The sequence below is a fragment of the Brachycentrus maculatus genome, unplaced genomic scaffold (genome assembly GCF_059751285.1).
Source record: "Brachycentrus maculatus isolate JH-2025_06_01 unplaced genomic scaffold, ASM5975128v1 h1tg000171l, whole genome shotgun sequence".
NCBI lineage: Eukaryota > Metazoa > Arthropoda > Insecta > Trichoptera > Brachycentridae > Brachycentrus > Brachycentrus maculatus.
The window spans coordinates 80,552-101,963 of record NW_028280924.1 but is presented as its reverse complement, the minus strand read 5'-3'; the positions used below and the strand labels follow the sequence as shown (position 1 = coordinate 101,963).

At 31.2% G+C, this 21,412-nt stretch overlaps 2 protein-coding genes across 2 annotated transcripts; both read left to right on the top strand.

Annotated features, from left to right (window-relative positions):
- Positions 1–273: 273 nt before the first annotated feature.
- LOC148308307 (pancreatic lipase-related protein 2-like) lies at positions 274–5,685 on the top strand. The gene is made up of 5 exons (XM_088261972.1): positions 274–396; positions 1,349–1,458; positions 2,353–2,620; positions 2,952–3,194; positions 3,891–5,685. The coding sequence occupies exons 1-5, from the start codon at positions 297–299 to the stop codon at positions 4,184–4,186; spliced, it is 1,017 nt and encodes a 338-aa protein (XP_088118098.1). The 5' UTR covers positions 274–296; the 3' UTR covers positions 4,187–5,685.
- Positions 5,686–13,525: 7,840 nt separating this feature from the next.
- Positions 13,526–19,935, top strand: LOC148308306 (uncharacterized). Its single transcript, XM_088261965.1, has 5 exons — positions 13,526–13,580; positions 14,273–14,420; positions 17,375–17,562; positions 18,072–18,238; positions 19,204–19,935. Exons 1-5 carry the CDS (start codon positions 13,569–13,571, stop codon positions 19,319–19,321), a joined length of 633 nt encoding a protein of 210 aa, XP_088118091.1. The 5' UTR covers positions 13,526–13,568; the 3' UTR covers positions 19,322–19,935.
- The last annotated feature ends 1,477 nt before the right edge of the window (positions 19,936–21,412 follow it).

Here is a 21,412-nt window from a genome sequence, read left to right as displayed (position 1 = left end):
GAACAAGGCCCATAGCCTTAATTTTGAGGCGGTTTGAGGCGGTTGAAAGTGCCACGTGGGTGTTCGAGGCAGCAGGGGACAGGAAAACAAAAAAAAAACGAAAGGAAAAGAAATATTAAATTTTTATAAACGGTGAGAACTAATTCAACCCCCTATTATCTTCATCTTTAAACATTTTAAAATTTGTTGCTAATGGTATAAGACTTCCCTATATTTTTAAACAAAGAAAATTGTTCTTGAACTTTAATATTTTTTTAATGTATTTTGTTGTAGGTGGGTGAGCGAAGAAAGAAACCATGATGCAAATACAAATATTTTTATTAGTTAGCGGGTTGCTGATGGCGATGAGTCAACCAAATAAAACTTTAATATCCAATTTTTTATCTTATTCAAATTGTAAGTTTTACTTTTTTCTTAATGCGTCATCTAGTTATTATTCAAGATGAAAAAAATCTTTGACATTAATACGATGCGTAAATTATTGGTCGTTTAAATTATATAAGGTTAAAGTCTAACCAGGATTACTTTCCCGTACTTATAGAAACTGGTGAAAATGTGTGAATGACTTGTAACATATGCATACCTTAAGGAATCCCAAGTGGCCTAGTCATCGCTGGTATTCTCTTTTCCCTTATTACTTTTCTTCTTCTTTTCCCATATTACACTTATGTGATACCCCCCGAACATTTTCAATTTCGTCATCTGTATCACAAGAAATATAAACTATACCAAGATCAAAGGAATTGGAACAAAGACTGATCACCTTGTCTTAAAATATGTAAAAATCAAATTAACGTCGTGTCAATCCTTTGCAATGTCATATCCCCCATTGGATCCAGATAAGGTTTGGAAGAAAAGTCGTGATATTTTCACGTCACGTCAATAGTAAAAAAAACTTTTAAAACAGATAAACTATCTTAAATCCTTATTTATATTCAAAGCATTTACTTTGTGGTCAAACATTTTAATTGATATTAGTAATGTTAGTAAATAACCACTCACCGACTACTTCCGTCTACCGGTTTCGAGACGTACCCGTCTCTTCGTCAGGACATCCACTACAATTTAACAATCATGCGAACAACACTACACCACACCCACTTAGTACTATTCACATACACTATCACTACACATGCAAAACATGCAGAGCGAGTTGTTAGTCCCACCATGCTTTTGGGAAACTAGTTTCCCAAAATTAATTAATAAAATAGATAATTGATATTAGTAATGTTATTTACTAACATTACTAATATCAATTATCTTAAATCCACTTAAGTTTAATTATGGGTTTCGCATTTAGCTGTCGTTGTAATTAAATTTATACTTTTGATTTTTTTTTTCGTTCCAGGCGAAAAAGTAAAGAAAGCTTTAAAGTATCAATATAATCAGATGGTAGACATGAAAATGGAACCCGACCTGTCTCTTGTAACGTTAGACCTCCTTTCTCCAGGAAATGTGGTAAATTTACTTTTTTATCCTTTCTCATCATTTTTATATTTAAGTAATATCTACCCTCTGATTACTTACAGCGATATAAGGTATCAAACGTTTTGACCAATATTACTAGTCTATTTTTGGTAGGTTGGAAGATATTACTCTTTGGCAATAAGCCCGACAATGAACTTATTTATTTCTATACATGAAGTTTAAATTAATAAATATTTGATACATACATATGTTCGACACCGCTAATCTTAGAAACCACATGTACAAATTGACTCCAGATTTTTTAATATATTTTTTTCCTGGCGTAAGCGAGATTCTGTAAATTTAAAACCCAGTAGGTAGCGACGAAGTCGCGATATGAAAAAAACATTATTTTTTCGGAACCAATGAACCAAATGTCACCAATTTTCGGTAAAATGTTAGTCTAACCTTTCATTCCATGTTTTTCTCGTGGATTACGTATCGCATGCTCTTGTATTGGAACACCTCAAAAAATATGCACAAAAGCTGGCGAAACAAAAAACACTGTGCACACATTAACGGTATTAAATTAATCGATTATGCAACCATATGTTATATTCTGCCATATTTTTCAACGTGTTTCATTTATTCTATCAAAAATAACAATTATTAAGATTTACACAAACCCTTTTTACCAAAAAGCCAGTTTGCCTAACTTTAATTTAATGAAAAGTGCATCCCTACTTCATGAAAAATACATATTTTTGTATTTGACATGAGGAATACAGGATGTTTGGATCCTAATAATACGGGTTTTAACAAAAATAAACGTATTTTATTTTAATGTTATATTACTTATTTTCTTATGATAAACATCATTCTGATGGAAAAATATTAAATGTTATCAAGTAAATATTTTAATATGGATTATGATTTTTTTTTCAGACAAAATACCCGCTCAAAAAAGCGACATCTATTTTAACAGATCCTAAATTTAACATAACCCTCCCTTTAGCTGTCATTGCTCACGGGGTCTCCGCCAAATTTGCGAATGCTTTATATTCATTGGCGAAATCCATTCCTGAGAAATTTGGGACCAACGCTTTATACTTGGACGCTAATGCATTAATTTTAAATAATGTCCTGAGATCTACAAGTTATATCCGATTTATCGCAGAAGAAGTCGCAAAACAGCTGCTTTACTTTGTAGACGGTAAAACTATCAAAAATATTGCTTTAGAAAACAATTTCGTAAAAACGTGTGCAAAGTGATCACTTAAACAAGCCTATGACGGTCATTAGCCCCGTAAATGGGGCTAACGACCGTCATAGGCTTGTTTAATTATTTAAAAATAACTCCTGTAATTTGACATAATCCAGATTTTGTGAGCAAGTATTTGGACACACTGAAAATGTTGTAAACGGTTTATTTATATTTATTTTTTATTTCTTAAGTTAGCTTATATTACTAATGAAAAATAAACTTAAATGGCAAGACGACATTTAAATTATTCAAATTATATTTAAATTGATTTTATTTACAGCCGGCCTTAACTCAAAAGATATTCACCTTATTGGTGCAAGTCTTGGAGCTCAATTGGCCTCAATTATTGGAAAAAGTTTCTATTCACTGTCAGGAACCAAATTGGGCAGGATTAGTGGACTTGACCCAACTGGTCCTTGTTATTACAACAGTTCTTCAGAAGATAGTCTCACTTACGCAGATGCTGATTTTGTGGATATCATCCACACCAATATGGGCACTTTGGGCACCACCCAAGTGACAGGTTTGTTTTAATAAATAATTTATGTATATATATATATATATATATATATATCCATCTCCGTAGTGTAATGGTCAACAAGCTCGGCTACCATTCTGGAGGTCCCGGGTTCGATTCCCAGAGGGGGGTATAATAATATAAGTGACTTTTTTACTACAATATTTATTCAATATTATCCTGGATTGGTACCCTAAGTGGAGGGCTAATCACCTTTTCTTCGTGTGTTAACAACGATCAAGATAACACTGCGTTTATATGATGCAGTGCCCTATGCACCATTGGGGTGCGGATAAGGGTTGGAATGAATATATATATAAATATATATGTATATATATATATATACATATATATATATATATATATATATATATATATATATATATATATATATATATATATATATATATATATATATATATATATATATATATATATATATATATATATATATATGTGTGTGTATATATATCTGTATAGATTTTTTTCGGTTCGTACTGTCTTTGAAAATGAACTATAAGACAAGAACGCTAATAAGACTTTTACGACGAACCTAAATTCATCGGTGGACTTGCGATGAATACCAAAGTAGCAAAGAATTTCAACTTGTTAATGTTTACCTTTTTTAAACTAAATAGGGATAACTTAAATCACATATGAATTAAGGCAGTATTTTGTTTTCATTCAAATAATATTTTTTAGGACATGTGGACTTCTTTCCCAATGGAGGAGACGATCAACCAGGCACATTCGATCCAATATCTTGTCATATCAGGGGTTACAAATATTTCGCAGAATCCATATTATACCCAGAACACTTCATGGCCGTTAAGTGCCCCGACTGGAAGACCTTCCAGAAAGGAACTTGTACCAACAATGAGAGGGCATATATGGGCTATGGAACATCTTCCAAAACTCGAGGATTATTCTTTCTCAGAACAAAAGCATGGCAGAATTTCGGTCTAGGCGAAGAAGGCACTCGACCCAAACGTGGGTGAGCACGCTTATTGACGATGATTTATTATTTTTAAAATAGGATTATATAATAGTTAAATGGTTGGATAGTAACTAGGGAAAGAAAAACCTTGATTAAAACCAGAGCTCACTGACAATATCTAAATTTTACTACGATGCAACCTTGATTATCCGGATGGAAACAATCATGAAAATTTAAGGAAAAAAGCAGCTTACTTGTTTTTAAGACATGTAGGTGCCTACTTACATACACAATACACCTTAGTACCTACTACAAATATTTTTCATATTTGAATAAGTAAAATAAAATAAAGCTATTCTGAAACACTAAAACTTGAAAGCTTTTCAAATTGAATTATGATGTTAGTAAAATAAACATTTTAAGTATGTAATAAAATAACAACTATATAGTTAACTATATATATTTTAATCAACTATTTATTTAATTATTATAACTAAGTCAACTATATATTTCGTCGTAAACGAAATCATCCGATTAGTCGAAACCAGAAGTGTCGGTTACGACAACACCCGGTCATTTGTCAAATATAATATATGTGAAAAAAACTGTTTAGTTTTATTTTGTTATATAAAATGAAGTTCCAACAACAATCTTCTGTACAAAACTTACAATGTCCTATATAAAGATTCGTTATAACAGGTATTTGTGAAAATCATCATAATTATTATAATATAAAAAAGTTTGTGTGTTTCCCTAAATATGAAACCTAATACATTTTTATAAACCAAAGTACTTAATTTTTAGAAGGGAACAATTCAAATATTGGAACAGTAAGAAGAGAACGTTGATTTTGAACCTACGATTTGAACAAATGACTGCTTTGTCAACTGGGACACATAACTCGAAGTTTCGTAAGAACGCGGTAACAGTTCGTTTCTTGCATATACTTCCTGCTTACTGAATAATGCACTCCACCCACTTTTATTCGTTATTTGATAATAACGCTGCAAGCTTTTCTTGCCAATAAAGTACATTACTTCTACAGAAAATTCTTAATTTCCTTTAGTATTTGACCCACATACTAATAATCCCTCAGCCCGTGTCCATGTACATGTACTCGTACACACACTGACATGCAAATAAGATGCTAAATAATTCTGTCGCAACTGTTACACTTTACAATCAAATATTGGCAACGGGTTCCACATTGATTACTAACCGCAATATAAATGCAACGACATTAAGGACGGAACACACTAACGAAGTGATTTTTTCAGATCAGGGTGCAGATTTCGGGGTAACGTGTAAATTTATAGCTTACTCTTTATTGTAAATATATAAATCGTATGAAACTCTTGAAATTGCGTTATATTTAGACTAGTAGTTAGTTTTCAACAAAATGATCATCGCGGTCCTCCTGATTCGTTGCCATATACTTTCTGAGTACTACATAAATTTACTGTGTAAACTAGGAATATTAGATGAAAATGCCAACTTTATTTTCAAAATTTCAAACAATTAAAAAGTTAAGGCAAAAAATAAAAATAAAATGAGAAAAAATCGAATTTACCCGATTGTACTTAGAATACTGCATCGAATAATATATAAATTAATATATCATATATATTTTTTTAAATAACTTCAAATAACAATTTGAACTTGTCAGCGTGAAGTTATAAATAAATTGATAACATTATAAATCCTTTTTTTATATTAATGTTCATTCACATACCTAGAAAAATACATACGCACACGCTGCAACAATATATAGTTACAAAATAAGATAATATTTAAAATGAACACGCAAGAATTAGAATTTTAATAAGATTTTAACACTCGTAAATGCCTTAAAATAGATGGAAAAAACATGAGAAGGTGTAGAGTAAATATAAATTCGGGAATGAGCATAGTTACAATATGTAATTAATATGTGTTAGCTGGTTTAAGTGATCACTTTTCACGTACCCTGGTTTTAATATAAACTTCTTCATACAAGTTTTTTTACCGGGATTTCTTGATAAAACTCCGTTTATAAACAACAAATATTTCAATCTAACAACTAGTCTGTGAATGTCAGCAACGACAAAACCCGGCCACTGGTCTAATAAATTAAAAGAAGTAAATATAAACAGTCATGTTCTTTTAATATAAATATGAGTTTATGTATATTTGTGTGTTTATTCTCAATATTACTCTCCTTTAATGTTCATCCTATTAAGATTAAACTTACAAGAGTTATTGTGTGCATGCCCGCAGAAGATTCTCTTAAAAACCGGAACAAAATCGGGAATGGGACAGAAATATTAAGAAAAACTATTTTCACATCATGATTATTTTCTAACATCATTTTGACAAGTAGAAATACAGATAATTTTTTGACATCTCATCAAAGATGAAGAAGAATATAAAAGTCTGGGCATTTACGGGGCTGACGACCGTCATGGGCTGGTTTAAGTGATCACTTTACACACGTGTAACATTCACCAATTCTACCCATTATTGACAACCACACTACTCAAATTCTTGGAAGTTCTATATATATGAACCAATTTAGAAACCTTGTTCTTGAATCACTAGAACTTCACTAGAGACATCTATTGGTGAGATGTAAAGAAGCTCATGTGTGTGATTATAATCCAGGATTCGGATCTCACATACTAATATAAGAGTTTTTGCTTAATAAAAAGCTTCTTTACATCTCACCAATAGATGTCTCTAGTGAAGTTCTAGTGATTCAAGAACAAGGTTTCTAAATTGGTTGATATATATAGAACTTCCAAGAATTTGAGTAGTGTGGTTGTCAATAATGGGTAGAATTGTTGAATGTTACACGTGTGTAAAGTGATCACTTAAACCAGCCTATAACGGTCGTCAGCCCCGTAAATGCCCAGACTTCCATATTCTTCTTCATCTTTGATGAGATGTCAAAAAATAATATGAAAATAACTCCTGTAATTGGAGATAATCCAGATTTTGTGAACAAGTATTCGGACACCCTTAAAATGTTGTAAAGAAATACAGAGTTTTTCTTCAGAGAGAAGTTGTTAATGCGTTCATCAATCAGAACGCTTTTTTAATTGAATTCTGAACAAAACTGACGTTTAAGTAAACTATAAAGATGGTGAAATAATAGGGCAATATTTTCAAGAGTAATTAAATAATTTGTGGAAATACAAGAAAAAGTAAGTAATCCTTAGGCAAGCAAGAAATGTGTGCTTTACATATTGATTTCAATTAGTATTTTATTAAATCCAGTTTCTCCACAGTGCACAACTAATATTCTTTATTTAAGTAAAGATATCAATAAATATCTTGAAAAAATGCCTCTGTGAAATTGAATTGAGTATTTGTTTCCAATAATTTAAACAAATCAAAATATTGTATAAAATAAAGCTACGTATTTCAATAATTGCACATAATAATTATAGTAAAATTGCTCCTTTAAGCCTTGATATGACGGTGTGTATTATATGGATAATTGTATAATCTATATTATTTATATGCACTTACAACTCCTTTGTGATGTGAAGATTTTTATTGTAACCGCCGTCGATATTATTCTCATCTAGGTCAATATAAGTACCGAGATTATGGTTTGATACGAATAAAAAAATGCATTCAATTATTCGGGTAACAGAGATTTAAAATATATGTATGTATACCCGTATATAGTTAGAGTGCTAAACTCTTACGTAGGGAGTAATAGTTTGTCATAAAACAGGCGATTTCCTGGTTTCTAATGATGAAGGTTGAACGTAGTTCTATTATATTTGTTGTTAATGATACCTTAATTTTAAAAAATATTCTTTCATTTTTCTCTACTTAAAAATGATCAACGTATATTAAAATACAACCTTAACAAATTAAATAAAATAAAAATTAAATTAATTTTTACTAAGATTTTCACTAACTCGTATCAAAATATGGCAATCCAGTGATCCAAATTAATTAAATGATCGTAGATCAATCAGCTTTTGGATGTATATGGATATAATTTTAAAAAATATATGAGGCAAATGTGGTTGGTAATAGAAGCAGAAGAAGACCGAGGAAAACTTGGCTTGATCAAGTTTTCCTCGGTCTTCTTCTGCTTCAACTATTTAAATGTGGTCAGGTCAGGAGTGATCGGCGGGTGTGTATGAGGAGTTGCGTGAATATGGAAGACTGTTTGCAAGAACAGATTGGTATTGTGTACGTATATATTTATTCATATATATACAAAACTTACAACTTACTAACCATCACGCCGCTTTCCGCAGGGGTTGGCAGAAAAAATAAAACGCAAAACATGTCTCAGTACCCACATACCTTTAATTTTACAACTGTAAATAAAATAGAGTTTGAAGTCTTTGACATCCTATTTTTGCAAAACTTATGAGAGACAATTATGTGCCGGTCTTTGTTCTACTGGAAAACAGAACGCGTTTCGTTATGCGTAGGTAATAAAATGAGTAATACCTAACTTTATAATCATTATCTGCGATTGTTTCAAGGACCCTTGTATAAGAACATAATTAATATACAATAGGTACCTGCACATGTACTACATGGAAAATTCATATTTAGTACCAACGACATTTCGCTTACTCCTTTCAAGAACGTCATAAATCAAAAATCGTCAATTTTCAGTTGTGCATGTTTTCGGAATGCCCAAAAAATGTACTATATCCCAGCAAAAGAGGCATATTTTTTACTTAATAATTACCCACTACAGGGCAGAAAGTGTTGTTTTTGCATTTTAAAGAAAAGGTGTTGTATAATTTTTTTTTTAAATACACTAAATATTTTTCAAATGGAGAAAAAACCTTCAGGTTTTACCTAAAAATATCTGTTGCACGGTAAAAAGTTCAATAAGTGGCTTGATATTTATTTTTAAAACATTGTATTATATTTTTAAACATTAAAAAAGTTCTCCTGAAAAATCAAGTTTTTTGATTTATGACGTTCTTGAAAGGAGTAGGCGATTTGTTACATTTTACAAACTATACTATTTTAGGGCATACATACATATTTACATATACATAAATTTTATACATTACTTGATCTAAGTATTTGTGTCGAGAATACTCCCTAAGTTTAAGAGTAAAGGAAGAAATTACACATGACAGTTATCGTTTACAGCTTCCCTTTATAGTAAAATGAAATGTAATCAATTTTCAAAAAGAAACATTTCATACACAATTTAACATACTAACAGTATAATACTATCCTAATCATTCATTGTTCACTTTGAATATCATATTTTCATACTAGGATTATTTTTTATAGATTTTGAATGGTTTATAATGATGAGAAGTATCCAATTAAATATTGAATTAAGCTGTACGGGGTATTTATTTAAGATTTTTTTAATGTATCCAATACTCCTTTTTTATATATATTTTTTAAGCCTAAGTTTTATTAAAAACAGAAATCAAGTTATGGGTTCGAACTCAGAAACTGACCAAAATTACAGGATCACATCCCGATTTTAGTAAGAATTCCATGGTATCTCACTTAATTATGGAATAACCCATTTGGTTATCAAAGAGTGTCTTAGAAAACAAAAGATGGGGAACGTAAGTTTAGAAAATATTCCTTCCGCACCCAATGATGCATAGGGCACTGCATCGTAGCGATGGAGTGTTATCTAGATCGTTAATTGAATGTTAATTGCTGTTTATTGTTTTTATATTTTGCTATGTATTAGTTTTGGTTATTTAAATAAATCTTTTTTGTAACTTTATTATCTGTGTTCCAGTCTTGTTAACCTTAATCCCATGTCCAAAAATGAGAAACAGATATTAAAATGAATGCAAGGTGATCAGACCTGAGCTTTTTATACTAGTCCAGGGTGATTTTAAATAAATATGAGAGTGAAAATCACCCATATTTATTTTATCCCCCTGAGAATTGAACGCGGGGCATCCAGCACCGGTAGCCTAACGCGCTGACCACAACACTACGAATGTGAAAAATATATTGATCACAATATCCATTCTTCTTAAAAATAAATACATTTTGGATTTATTTTGCAACAAGTGGTGGCGTCCCCCTACACCAGATTCACAACGAGTGTTACAACCCAACTACGCCACGGCGCGGCGTCATAAGAGTCATCAGTCAAATTGTAAATATTATGTCTGAAGTACAAGCTCAGTAATTAGAAATTTCAAGTTTACGTATGGAATATTTCGAAACTGAATTAATTCCGGATTATGAGCACAAGGTTACAAAATTTAGATTTCAATGTTACGGTAACTAACACATTTTTAATTTGACAGAGTGCATTCCAATGGTACCCTAAAGCCTTATAGCTTTGTTGAGCGATAACACAAGTGTCGTATTATTTTACAAATCTTATATCTATACAAAAACTTGATGTTACATAATGAGACGTCATGTTGGTTATTCAAAATACATTGTGTGACAAAATGAAAATAAATACTGTGAAACCTCGAGGTACAAACTTCTCTGATTACGAAAGAATTTAAGCTTACGAATATGAAATTATCCTTTCTTGGACTAAGATCATTATCGTGGACTGGAAAAGCTTTATTGTGATACAAAAATTAACATGTAAGAGAAAGATGAACCAAAAAGGATATATTAAAATTATTTGTTTAACGAAATGAATTAAGTTACAACGTTTCGTTGCAAAATATCACTTCCTTAAACTTTTCTTGCACACTATAAATTTAATCAATGATGTGCACTTTGCATCATTATTATTATTTAATTTAAAAAAAAATACACTTGAAACGAACCTTATAATACATTTTTAATGAAAGACCAATTTGGTCAGTTTTATGCACCAGGGACGAGTTTCCAAACGACTGTTAACATTTCCTAAGATTTATTTTATTTTCTAAGTAATATAATAATTTGGTTCTAGAATTTTTTTTCAACTTATCAGTATTATCTAGAATCTATATATTTATATTAAAATTATTTAAGAAAACACTTGTAGTTTCGGAAGCTAAGCTTCCATTCACATGTCTAAATGTAAACTAAAACATAATTATATTGATTTAAAAAATATTAGGTTTTTCGCCAATTAGAAATAATATTGATTAAGGAATTAACATCTAAATGGTCTTATTCCAATTAATCATTACTATTTTAATTTTTTTATAATGTGTTAGATAAATTGACTTGTTAATTCTAAAAAAAAATGTCTATTATGCATTGTTTCTTCTTGGAACGAAATCATATTGCTGTAATTTGGCTTACAAGCAGTTTTACGGAACGAATAAGTTCGTATCTCAAGATTTAACTGTAAAATGTTTATCTCATAATTTCATAACGAAATCGAAACTATAATCATAAAAGCATAATAAATGATTATTAAAATATCATTCGGTACATTGAAAACACATATCTCTATTTCAACGCAATATGAAAATAAGACTTTTAGAAAATATTATTGAACAAAGAAATAATATATTGTACTTACGACTATCATTAAGCGTAGTGACTTTTAATATAGGGCATAAAACCATTCATACAAATACTGATTTAGTGGTAGAGGTCACAAGGAGATTGTTAGTAAAAAATGTTTTAGCGAAAAATCGATAAGTCATGATTGTGTTGTATTAAAACCATTTTTTACTGCCTAATGCGAGTATTGTTTAATTTAATCTAGAATAGATATTGACCAGGTCATAAGATCAAAAACTAAGTAAGTACTCAATTTACTTCCTAAGTTCATAAGCTATTCCATAACCATATACATACATGTATGACGTTTGTAAATGAAAATTAAAATAAAACAGTTCGGATAATTACATATTGTATTCGTTAATATTAAAGGCTTCAACAAAATGTTATTCACGTTTTTTTAAATTATATTTTAATTATAATTTTCAACAGGATTAAGCTATGAAATGCCTCTTAAAGTAAGTAAGCTTGAACAAACGTAAGATTAATTAGTATGTGCCCATAAATTTTAAATAGATAGTAGATTGTACCTGTTTAGTCACTTATTATAAATTAAATAAATGGCGATACAATAAGTTGTTTATATTACTAAATTAGAAAACCTGCTGATTTGATTTTTTCCCCTGATATCAACTTGGTTTTGTACAATTATATCCATGTAAGCAGTGTTTTTAATATGCCCGTCTATTTTATAATAGTTATTTATCACTCTATGAAAAAACATGTTTTTTACTAAGTGACTGTTTTTTATGAGCATGAAATAGTAACATAAATTTTAAAAAAACACACAAACATTTTGCAATAAACATATTTTACTGCAGTTTCAGGAAAATGAACTTTGATAAAATATTGATATATTTTTTTGAAATTTACATTTTATATTATTCGTTCATTAATTATGTACATTTTGGCGTTCTCGTTCAGGTTATTAATATTACAGCAGATGTTTTTACTAATGCATTGCATTAAATATTAAATATTATAATTTTTTCTTCAAAATCGAACTCTAAAGGTGTCCAAAAAAAAGTTTATAAAATACCGTCGAACAACACGGTTACGTTTATCTAAATTATAAAGATGATAAATTAAAGAATTGAAAAAGAAAAATCATAAATCATAATGGACACAAAAAATAATTTACACAAAAATGACAAAAGATGAATAAGAAAACATTTACATATTTAAAATTACATGCACTTTGAGAAGAGTCATTATGATGTATACCTATTACCAATTATAATTGGAAAATCATAAGAATTAAAAAATATATATCTGCAGATCCAGATGAGTAAAACAATCACTGTAAAGCTTCCTCGAAAAAAAGTAAAACATAGATACAACAGGTGAAATAGTATTTTTATACTCAGCAGTCTTCATCGGAATATTCAGTTTATTCGTTAAAATGTTATTTTATCCTTACACACCTTAATTGTCCTGACACAATTAATATTACCAATTTGATTACCCTTAACAAGAATGGTACTTTATATGCGTCTGAAAGTAGTTATAAATACTCCATTTTGTTACCAGTTATTTTGATAAAATTTTAAATATCTTAATTAAAATTTTATTTTGTGTATAAAAAGGTAATCATTTTTATACGTATGCATAAAGGTTTATTCCTATACACCAAAACTAACTAAGTCATTGAATCTGACAAAACATTTTCTATATAATATTACATAGGTACCTCTTATCCTGAATTTGATTGTTTACACGATTTCGGTCACGATAGTAAAATTATAGTCCCCTGACACGTATCCGGAAGGCCCGATCCACTTCCAATGCTAGGTCGGTAATTAGAAATATCCTTTTAGGTGGAATGCGTTACTACCGTCACTGCCGAGGCGTAAGGTATATCCTATAGAGTATAGAGCTACGATGGCGATCGCCGGGGGGAGGGGGTAGGGTGTCGCCTCTAAGGAGGTATATATAAAGCTACAAGAAACTTAAGGACGTATCAGTAAAGCACCAGTGGTGACCAAAGTACTAGTTCGATCTATTGTGAAGGGAACGTTATCAAAATGATCAGCAAGGTACGTAACGGTCAACGGCTCGCATTGTCCGCAAACATTTCAACAACTATATTACTACATATATCATTGATAGTACCTATCTATTTTTTATTACTTAACTTTTTAAATCACATGCCCAAATTTAAAAGTTTTACCTTCCATCGTTTTGAAATTAAAATACAACCCCCTTAATGAAACAGGAAATAAAAAGTAGAACAATATAATACGTGTATAACAACATATAGTTTGGAATAAGTAATTTTTAAATAACTGATATATGGAAAAATTTACTCTTGATATCGAAATGGGGATACCTAAAATTATGTACAGTACATATGTATAAAAATGTGTTTTATACATATGTACTCATCCATATGCCAAGATATTTTATTTGGTTAATGATTCGCCAAATTAGGTAAACCAATAACAAAATTAAATATCATGTAATTTATCAATTATTAAAGGGTTTATTTTGTATAGGACTCAAACACCAACAAATATTACCCTTTCGATGATCAAATTGATCATCGATTCGATGTGGTGCACTATGCACCATCTAGGTGTAAACAGGGGTAAACAAAAATATGTATCAAGTCAGTGAGATTTTACAAAATTATCCATTTAATTCTTTTTGAAGAAACACATTAATAATTAATGTTATCGAAAAAAGGTTGAAATATAATTTTATATGATTGTATGTTTAATATTTGCAGGTTGTGTGTCTGTTAGCCATGTTGGGTGCCTCCCAGGCCGGGATTATTGCCGCCCCCGCCCTCGCGCACGGGTATGCCGCCCCAGCGTACTCCCACGCCTATGCCGCCCCTGCTCTCTCTCACGGATATGCCGCCCCTCTTAGCCTTGGTATTTAAAAAAAAATATTTTTTTATTCTTCTTACCCTTATCCGCATCCAATGGTGCATACTGTACTGCATCGTATTGACGCAGTGTTATCTTGATCGTCACTTACATGAAGGCAAGGTTATCACTCCTGCGCTTCAGGGACCAGTCCAGGGTTATATTAAATAAATATTAAAGCATAAAATCACTAAAAAAATCACCCTCTCCTGAGAATCGAACCCGGGACCTCCACCAAGGTAGCTAAATACGTTAAAATACGGAGATTCTTATCGACCGGTTACATATTTAAAATAAATATTTTAGTTTTAATAAACTTTTTAAGCTGTAATTATTTGTATTTATTACTAATGATTATGCAACAAGAAGTCTAAATTCGATGCACGACTAGGTCAACGGAGATAAAGTTTTATAGCATTATGTTACTTTTAATTTAGACAATACTGCTTGAAGTCATTCTCACATGTCTTGATAATTCTATCAGATATATAAAGTGAGAGAAGGAGCTCAGATAAAGGACATTACCGCTATGCTGCATTAACAGAAATGAAGTATTGGTAATAAATAATAATAGCAAGTATAGCTAGCGTACATGGGGTCACAATACTGCTTATATCAACGAGTCCCTTTTGAAAATAACCTTAGCTAATAAAAAAAAATGGAATCATATCTTTCATGATGACACGATTATTCTTACAAAGTCAAGTCAGTAGCTGAAAACGAAAGTGCTCCACATTTCTCTCACGTAACATTGAATTCGTGTTACTGGTCCACTGGCTACGCTCGCTTTCGTTCAGAATAATTCACGGCCAAGAGCGACCTCATCTCGCCTCCGCTATGCTGCAAGCTATAATGCTACAGCCAGCGTTAGATAGCCGGACGGCAGTAGGTACCTACTATAACTTGTCTCGGGCGGTTACTAGCTACATTTGACGGAAGAAATTACTGTGAAGAGTGATTAAGGCATGGAATTGGCGTTACGCATCACGCCCATTGAAGAAAAATAATGACTATTTTATATGATAATAATATTAAAATATATTTTTCTTATCTTGTTTTTTAAACACAAAACTTCAATATAAATGTAAAGTTTAACTTGCTTTAAATTATGTAAGTCCCGACTTGCTTTATGACACAAAATAAAATAATTACCTGAAAAAATATAGTATAAAAAATATTAAATCCTTTCAACTTATTTATCCTACGCTGTTTTTATGTAAAACATTTTTTCATCCATTATTTTTTTTAATTGAAAATATGTGTAAACATTGTATTAGACGTTTAAAATAGATAAACTTTTATTATTTTACTTACACAGGTGAAATTTTTAAAATTCAGTGTTTATAAAATAACAACATTTTGAGTGTGTCCAAATACTTGTTCACAAAATCTGGATTATCTCCAATTACAGGAGTTATTTTCATATTATTTTTTGATATCTCATCAAAGATGAATATGGATGAATATGGAAGAATATGGAAGTCTGGGCATTTACGGGGCTTACGACCGTCATAGGCTGGTTTAAGTGAATATATATAGAACTTCCAAGAATTTGAGTAGTGTGGTTGTCAATAATGGGTAGAATTGGTGAATGTTACACGTGTGTAAAGTGATCACTTAAACCAGCCTATGACGGTCGTAAGCCCCGTAAATGCCCAGACTTCCATATTCTTCCATATTCATCCATATTCATCTTTGATGAGATGTCAAAAAATAATATGAAAATAACTCCTGTAATTGGAGATAATCCAGATTTTGTGAACAAGTATTTGGACACACTCAAAATGTTGTAAATAAATTATCTGGTCAAATTATAAGCTTAATAATAAAAATGAAAATGGTATTTTCTGGCGTTTCTCATGTGTGTGATTATAATCCGGGATTCGGATCTCACATACTAATATAAGAGTTTCTGCTTAATAAAAAGCTTCTTTACATCTCACCAATAGATGTCTCTAGTGAAGTTTTAGTGATTCATAAACAAGGTTTCTAAATTGGTTCATATATATAGAACTTCCAAGAATTTGAGTAGTGTGGTTGTCAATAATGGGTAGAATTGGTGAATGTTACACGTGTGTAAAGTGATCACTTAAACCAGCCTATGACGGTCGTAAGCCCCGTAAATGCCCAGACTTCCATATTCTTCCATATTCATCCATATTCATCTGTGATGAGATGTCAAAAAATAATATTTATTAAATAATTTAATTATACTATTTAAGATAAAATATGGCTTGGATATTTAAACCACGAGACTTTCACAAATTGAGATGATAATAATAATACACAAAAATGATCGCTTTAATGATTGCATTGCTTACATTTAACACATTCGTAATATAAAAATTGTTTCCTTATTTTTTTACGAATAATAAACATAATTTTATGTACGTATCGTAAAATGTTTAAGATACATAGAAACAATTAAAGCTTGCTGTTTTGTAACTAACAAAATAGTATATCAGAACGCATTATCTTTAAAATGGCGCTAATAAAATTTCTCGATAAAAATGTTTAGACTAAATTGAATTTCTTGAGACCGTATAGCTGGCTACATATATGTTCAATACGTTGCATTTTATATCAAAATAATCGCGGAAAATAATTTGATTTCATACGAAATAAATACGGTGTGGTCGTTCTGTGGATATTCGAATTAAGTGGTAGTTATATATGGGTAGTTGCGCGCACCAACTGTCACAATATCCGTAACATATTAACCTTAAGTTATCGTGTTCACGCTGGAATGCTCATGAAGTTCTGCATGGCAGCGGACGGCCGCGAAAGACAAAGGATGTCATCATAATCTAGCGGAAAACAGCCGCAACATCGATTAATGAAGAACGCGTTCCAAAATTCAATACCGATAAAAAAAAAATGGGAAACGCGGAAATGCCGCGAGCATTGTGCAATTCAAGAATTGTCACGCATCTTTCAATTTTTAATTTAATAATTTTTAGGTCACTCCGTCCTGTCTCACGGATATGCCGCTCCCGCCTACGCCGCCCATGGTTATGCCGCACCAGCCTACGCCGCTCATGGTTACGCCGCTCCCGCCTACGCCGCCCATGGTTATGCCGCCCCAGCCTACGCCGCTCACGGTTACGCCGCACCCGCTCTCATCAAACACGCTCCCGTCGAGGTCTACGTAAGTTGAAATTAAATCAATCATACACATGTGTTACCTGCCTAGTTTATACGAAGTGAATAATGTAGAATAATATGTAGTTAATTTGCCACCAATTTTAAAATTAATTATATGAAAGTAAGTATGGTACATACTATTTTGCCAATAAAATTGAACGCGAATTGATATTAATTTTGCATTATGCTTAAAGATTATTTAATGAAACATGATCCGAATGTAAAAAAGTTCATTTTTATTACGAATAAGTAAATTACTATATTACCCAAAATCTGAGTATCTTAAAACAATTATTGTATTCGTTTTGCAATTTAATTTGTTGTTGTTATGAAATCATATTGAAAATGGTTTATTTCTAATAATTAGCTCAATCGATTTTTATAATGGGAATTTAAATGCCTTGTTTGTAAGGGAAAGCACTAATTTAGATCGTGAATTTTTTAGTGTTTTGAACGCCATTTGACGATTTTAGTTCACATTTCCTAATATGAAAATGTGGTGTGTCTTTGCAGTCTCATCCCAAATACGAATTCAACTACGGAGTAGCTGATCATCACACCGGAGACCAGAAGAGCCAGTGGGAAGCCAGAGATGGTGATGTCGTGAAGGGACAGTACTCCCTCGTGGAACCCGATGGCACCGTGAGGACCGTAGACTACACCGCTGATGACCACAATGGGTAAGGATACCTGACTTTTTTTGTCAACGATATGATATTTGAGCAGGTCCGATACCTTGCGGGAAACACTCGCTTGCACAGCGCGGGTGTAAACTGTGCGCCTTTGAGTTGATCTTAGACTATAATATTTTCTGATTTGATTCGATGATTTCATTTTGTTTGACGAAAAGCACTACAAAATTAAGAATTTATAGTTGCCTTCAAATGTAGGCGCCTTACAATGTGAGTTGTGTGCTTCATGTAACATATGAAAGGGTACATTGTAAAACGTGGCATACATACTCCCTGTTCAACGGTAAACGACATCGTATACTACCTTGCCCGCGGTGCTGGTTATCGAAAATATAATCAAAATTATACGATTTAGTGCTTATGTATAAAATCAGAAAATTAGATTCAAATTCAAACGTAGTATTTTGAAGTTAAATTTCATGAACCCCAAAACGGATTAATTTATTTAATATTGATCCTTATAGGAATTATTGTTTCTGGTTACGAATGGATCGCAAGAATTCAAATTCGTAACCCGAGGCTCCATTGTATTTTTAATCAATTGATAAAATATTTAACAAAAGATTTAAATTGGAAACAAAATGTGAAAAAGAAGGTTTGCAGTAGACAAAAATTGATGCGGCAATAGGACACAAAGATCTATCAGATATACTGGTGTCTTATTTAGAAAATATGACAAGACGAATAGGACAAACAAATGAGCTCTAAGATTTTAAATCCATTGTGTCTATTGTTTTTGGGGATAAAACTTATCAATATATTATTAACAAATATCATCTTTATTACATATAAACTATATACTTATGCTTTAAATCCTTGTTTATAATAGGTAAGAATAATTTTCTAAGGCAACTAATAAATGTTTAAAAATTAAAAATTAAGGAATCAAATCAAATAATATGGGTTAAAGTAAATATGATTTATTGTCTAACATCAATGTTGAAATATTTCAGCTTCAACGCGGTGGTGAGCAAGTCCGGTCACGCTGTGCACCCCGCCGCCCCCGTGGTCAAGGCCGTCGTGGCCGCCCCGTTGGCCCACGCCGCCCCCTACTACCACGGATACCATTGAGCCCGACTCCCTATTAGCCCATCATCTCCAACATCGATATTTATTATAACACATACCAACATCCCAACGTGCACTTCTTCGTGTATCAAAGAGCATCTCATACAATCATTTTTATTTTTCCGACGTTTGTGTGTAGCAAACGTGGGTTTAATTTTCATATTTTTTGTGTTTGATATCTCATGATATGATGAAGGAGTTTATTCATATTATTTATAATCACGGTATGCTTTGTGATCGCTTAAAAGTGAGAGCGATAGTAATTTTTCACAGACTTAATACAACTTTTTTTTTCAATATCATTTATAAGACCTTCTCAAATGCATTGGAAATTATTATTACTATGAAGTATCTATTCTATTTTAAATACTATGGTTTATTTATTTCCACCATTCGACTGATTGTAACTTTCTTAGTAAGCTTAGACCTCTCATACCATGTATGTATTATTTTATTTTTTATATACCTCTACCTCACACTGAGTACATTCTTCTTTATATTATTTATTATTAATAGTATTGAGCTGTAGAAAAATTACTTGTTTTAAATCATCCATTGTATATATATGTTTTAAACAACAAAGCATTTTAATAATATATTATATATATATTTATATAAATACTCATGAAAAATGTTTAAAAAAAATAAATACTTTTATAAAATCTGTTGTTTCAATTAAGCTGCTGATTCCAATGCATAATAATTATATAAGAGTGTTGGTAATAAAAATTTAACTCTCCAATAGAACTGAAAATTATATTTTTTATAACCATGGCACTAATAACTACTTAACATGGACTTTTTTTCTACTCCACCAAAAATATAGTTTTTTTTAACTGAGACTAGGCAGTGATTATAAACATAAGCTGAAAAGGGTCACTAAAAGTAAACGTTCTTAAACGTACCCCGTGAAATCATTATACTCATACTTAGATATTCAACAATAGTTAAATGTCACATACATGCAATAATAACTTGCATCTTATTTAAACATCAAGTTTTGTTCTATCTTTTTTAGATATATATTGTTCATATTATTAGTTCAACGTATCGAGAAATAAGGGTTAATCCAATAATTTATCAACATTTACAAAAAATATTTATTTAGATTTTCATCTCTGTTGGGATATCAACAAAAAAATATTGCAAACGTTAAATCGAGGAATACTAAGAAAATGTCAATGATTGAAAATAAAATGTAAAACTACAATGTATTTAATCTAGTTTAATGAAATTGTTTATAACAATGAATAATTTTTTTTAAAGAGAGGAACCTATTTGTGTTTTTTTTTATTATTTACAAAAAATCTTCAATTTCATACTATTTCTGTGAGCCTAAGCAGCTCATTATAAAAAATAGGTATCAAACTGTGGTAGAGTTGGTTCGAACCGAGAAACTCTGACTCAAGAGTGCACGACACTAACCATGGGACCACAAACCGACACTTTTATATTCCATCTGTATGCGTTATTGGATTTAGAAGTTACATGAGTATTAGATTTTTGGGGAATAAACTAGGATCCAGAAAAACCAAAAGATGTGACACGACCTCCCTTTCCGTAGTTAGGACCACGAGTGTGTACAAATATATTATAAGTATGTATAATAAAATATTAATATTATTATTTTATTATTTAAATACATACAAGTATAAGGCGTATTGAAAATCATATTTTTACAAACGTAGAGACAGTCCACAGTTAAGTGTGCTTATGCGAAACATATAATATGTTTGACAAGGAATCTTATGTGTAAGTATAACAGAGGATAAGTGCGCAGATAGGTATTGGATTAAGCCAATAATGAAAACATTCTCGAATAAATAGACGTAGAGTAAAGATTTCCTAAGAGTCGATTATTAGTCGTGTAAAGTGTGATAGCCGAATTATTCATATAATCCCATCCCCAGTACACTACCCTTATCGATCCCTTACTGAGCTTGAAGTTATCGTATTTTTTGTGCATAGCTTCTGAGGGATGGTAATATTAATTATTATTATTCTTCTTCTTTTTCTTCTTCTTCTAGATCCTAAGGATCTGTTTGTGCCTCCGCTTGTAGCTCTTGGGATGTTGACTCCCAGCTGTCTTTCCAC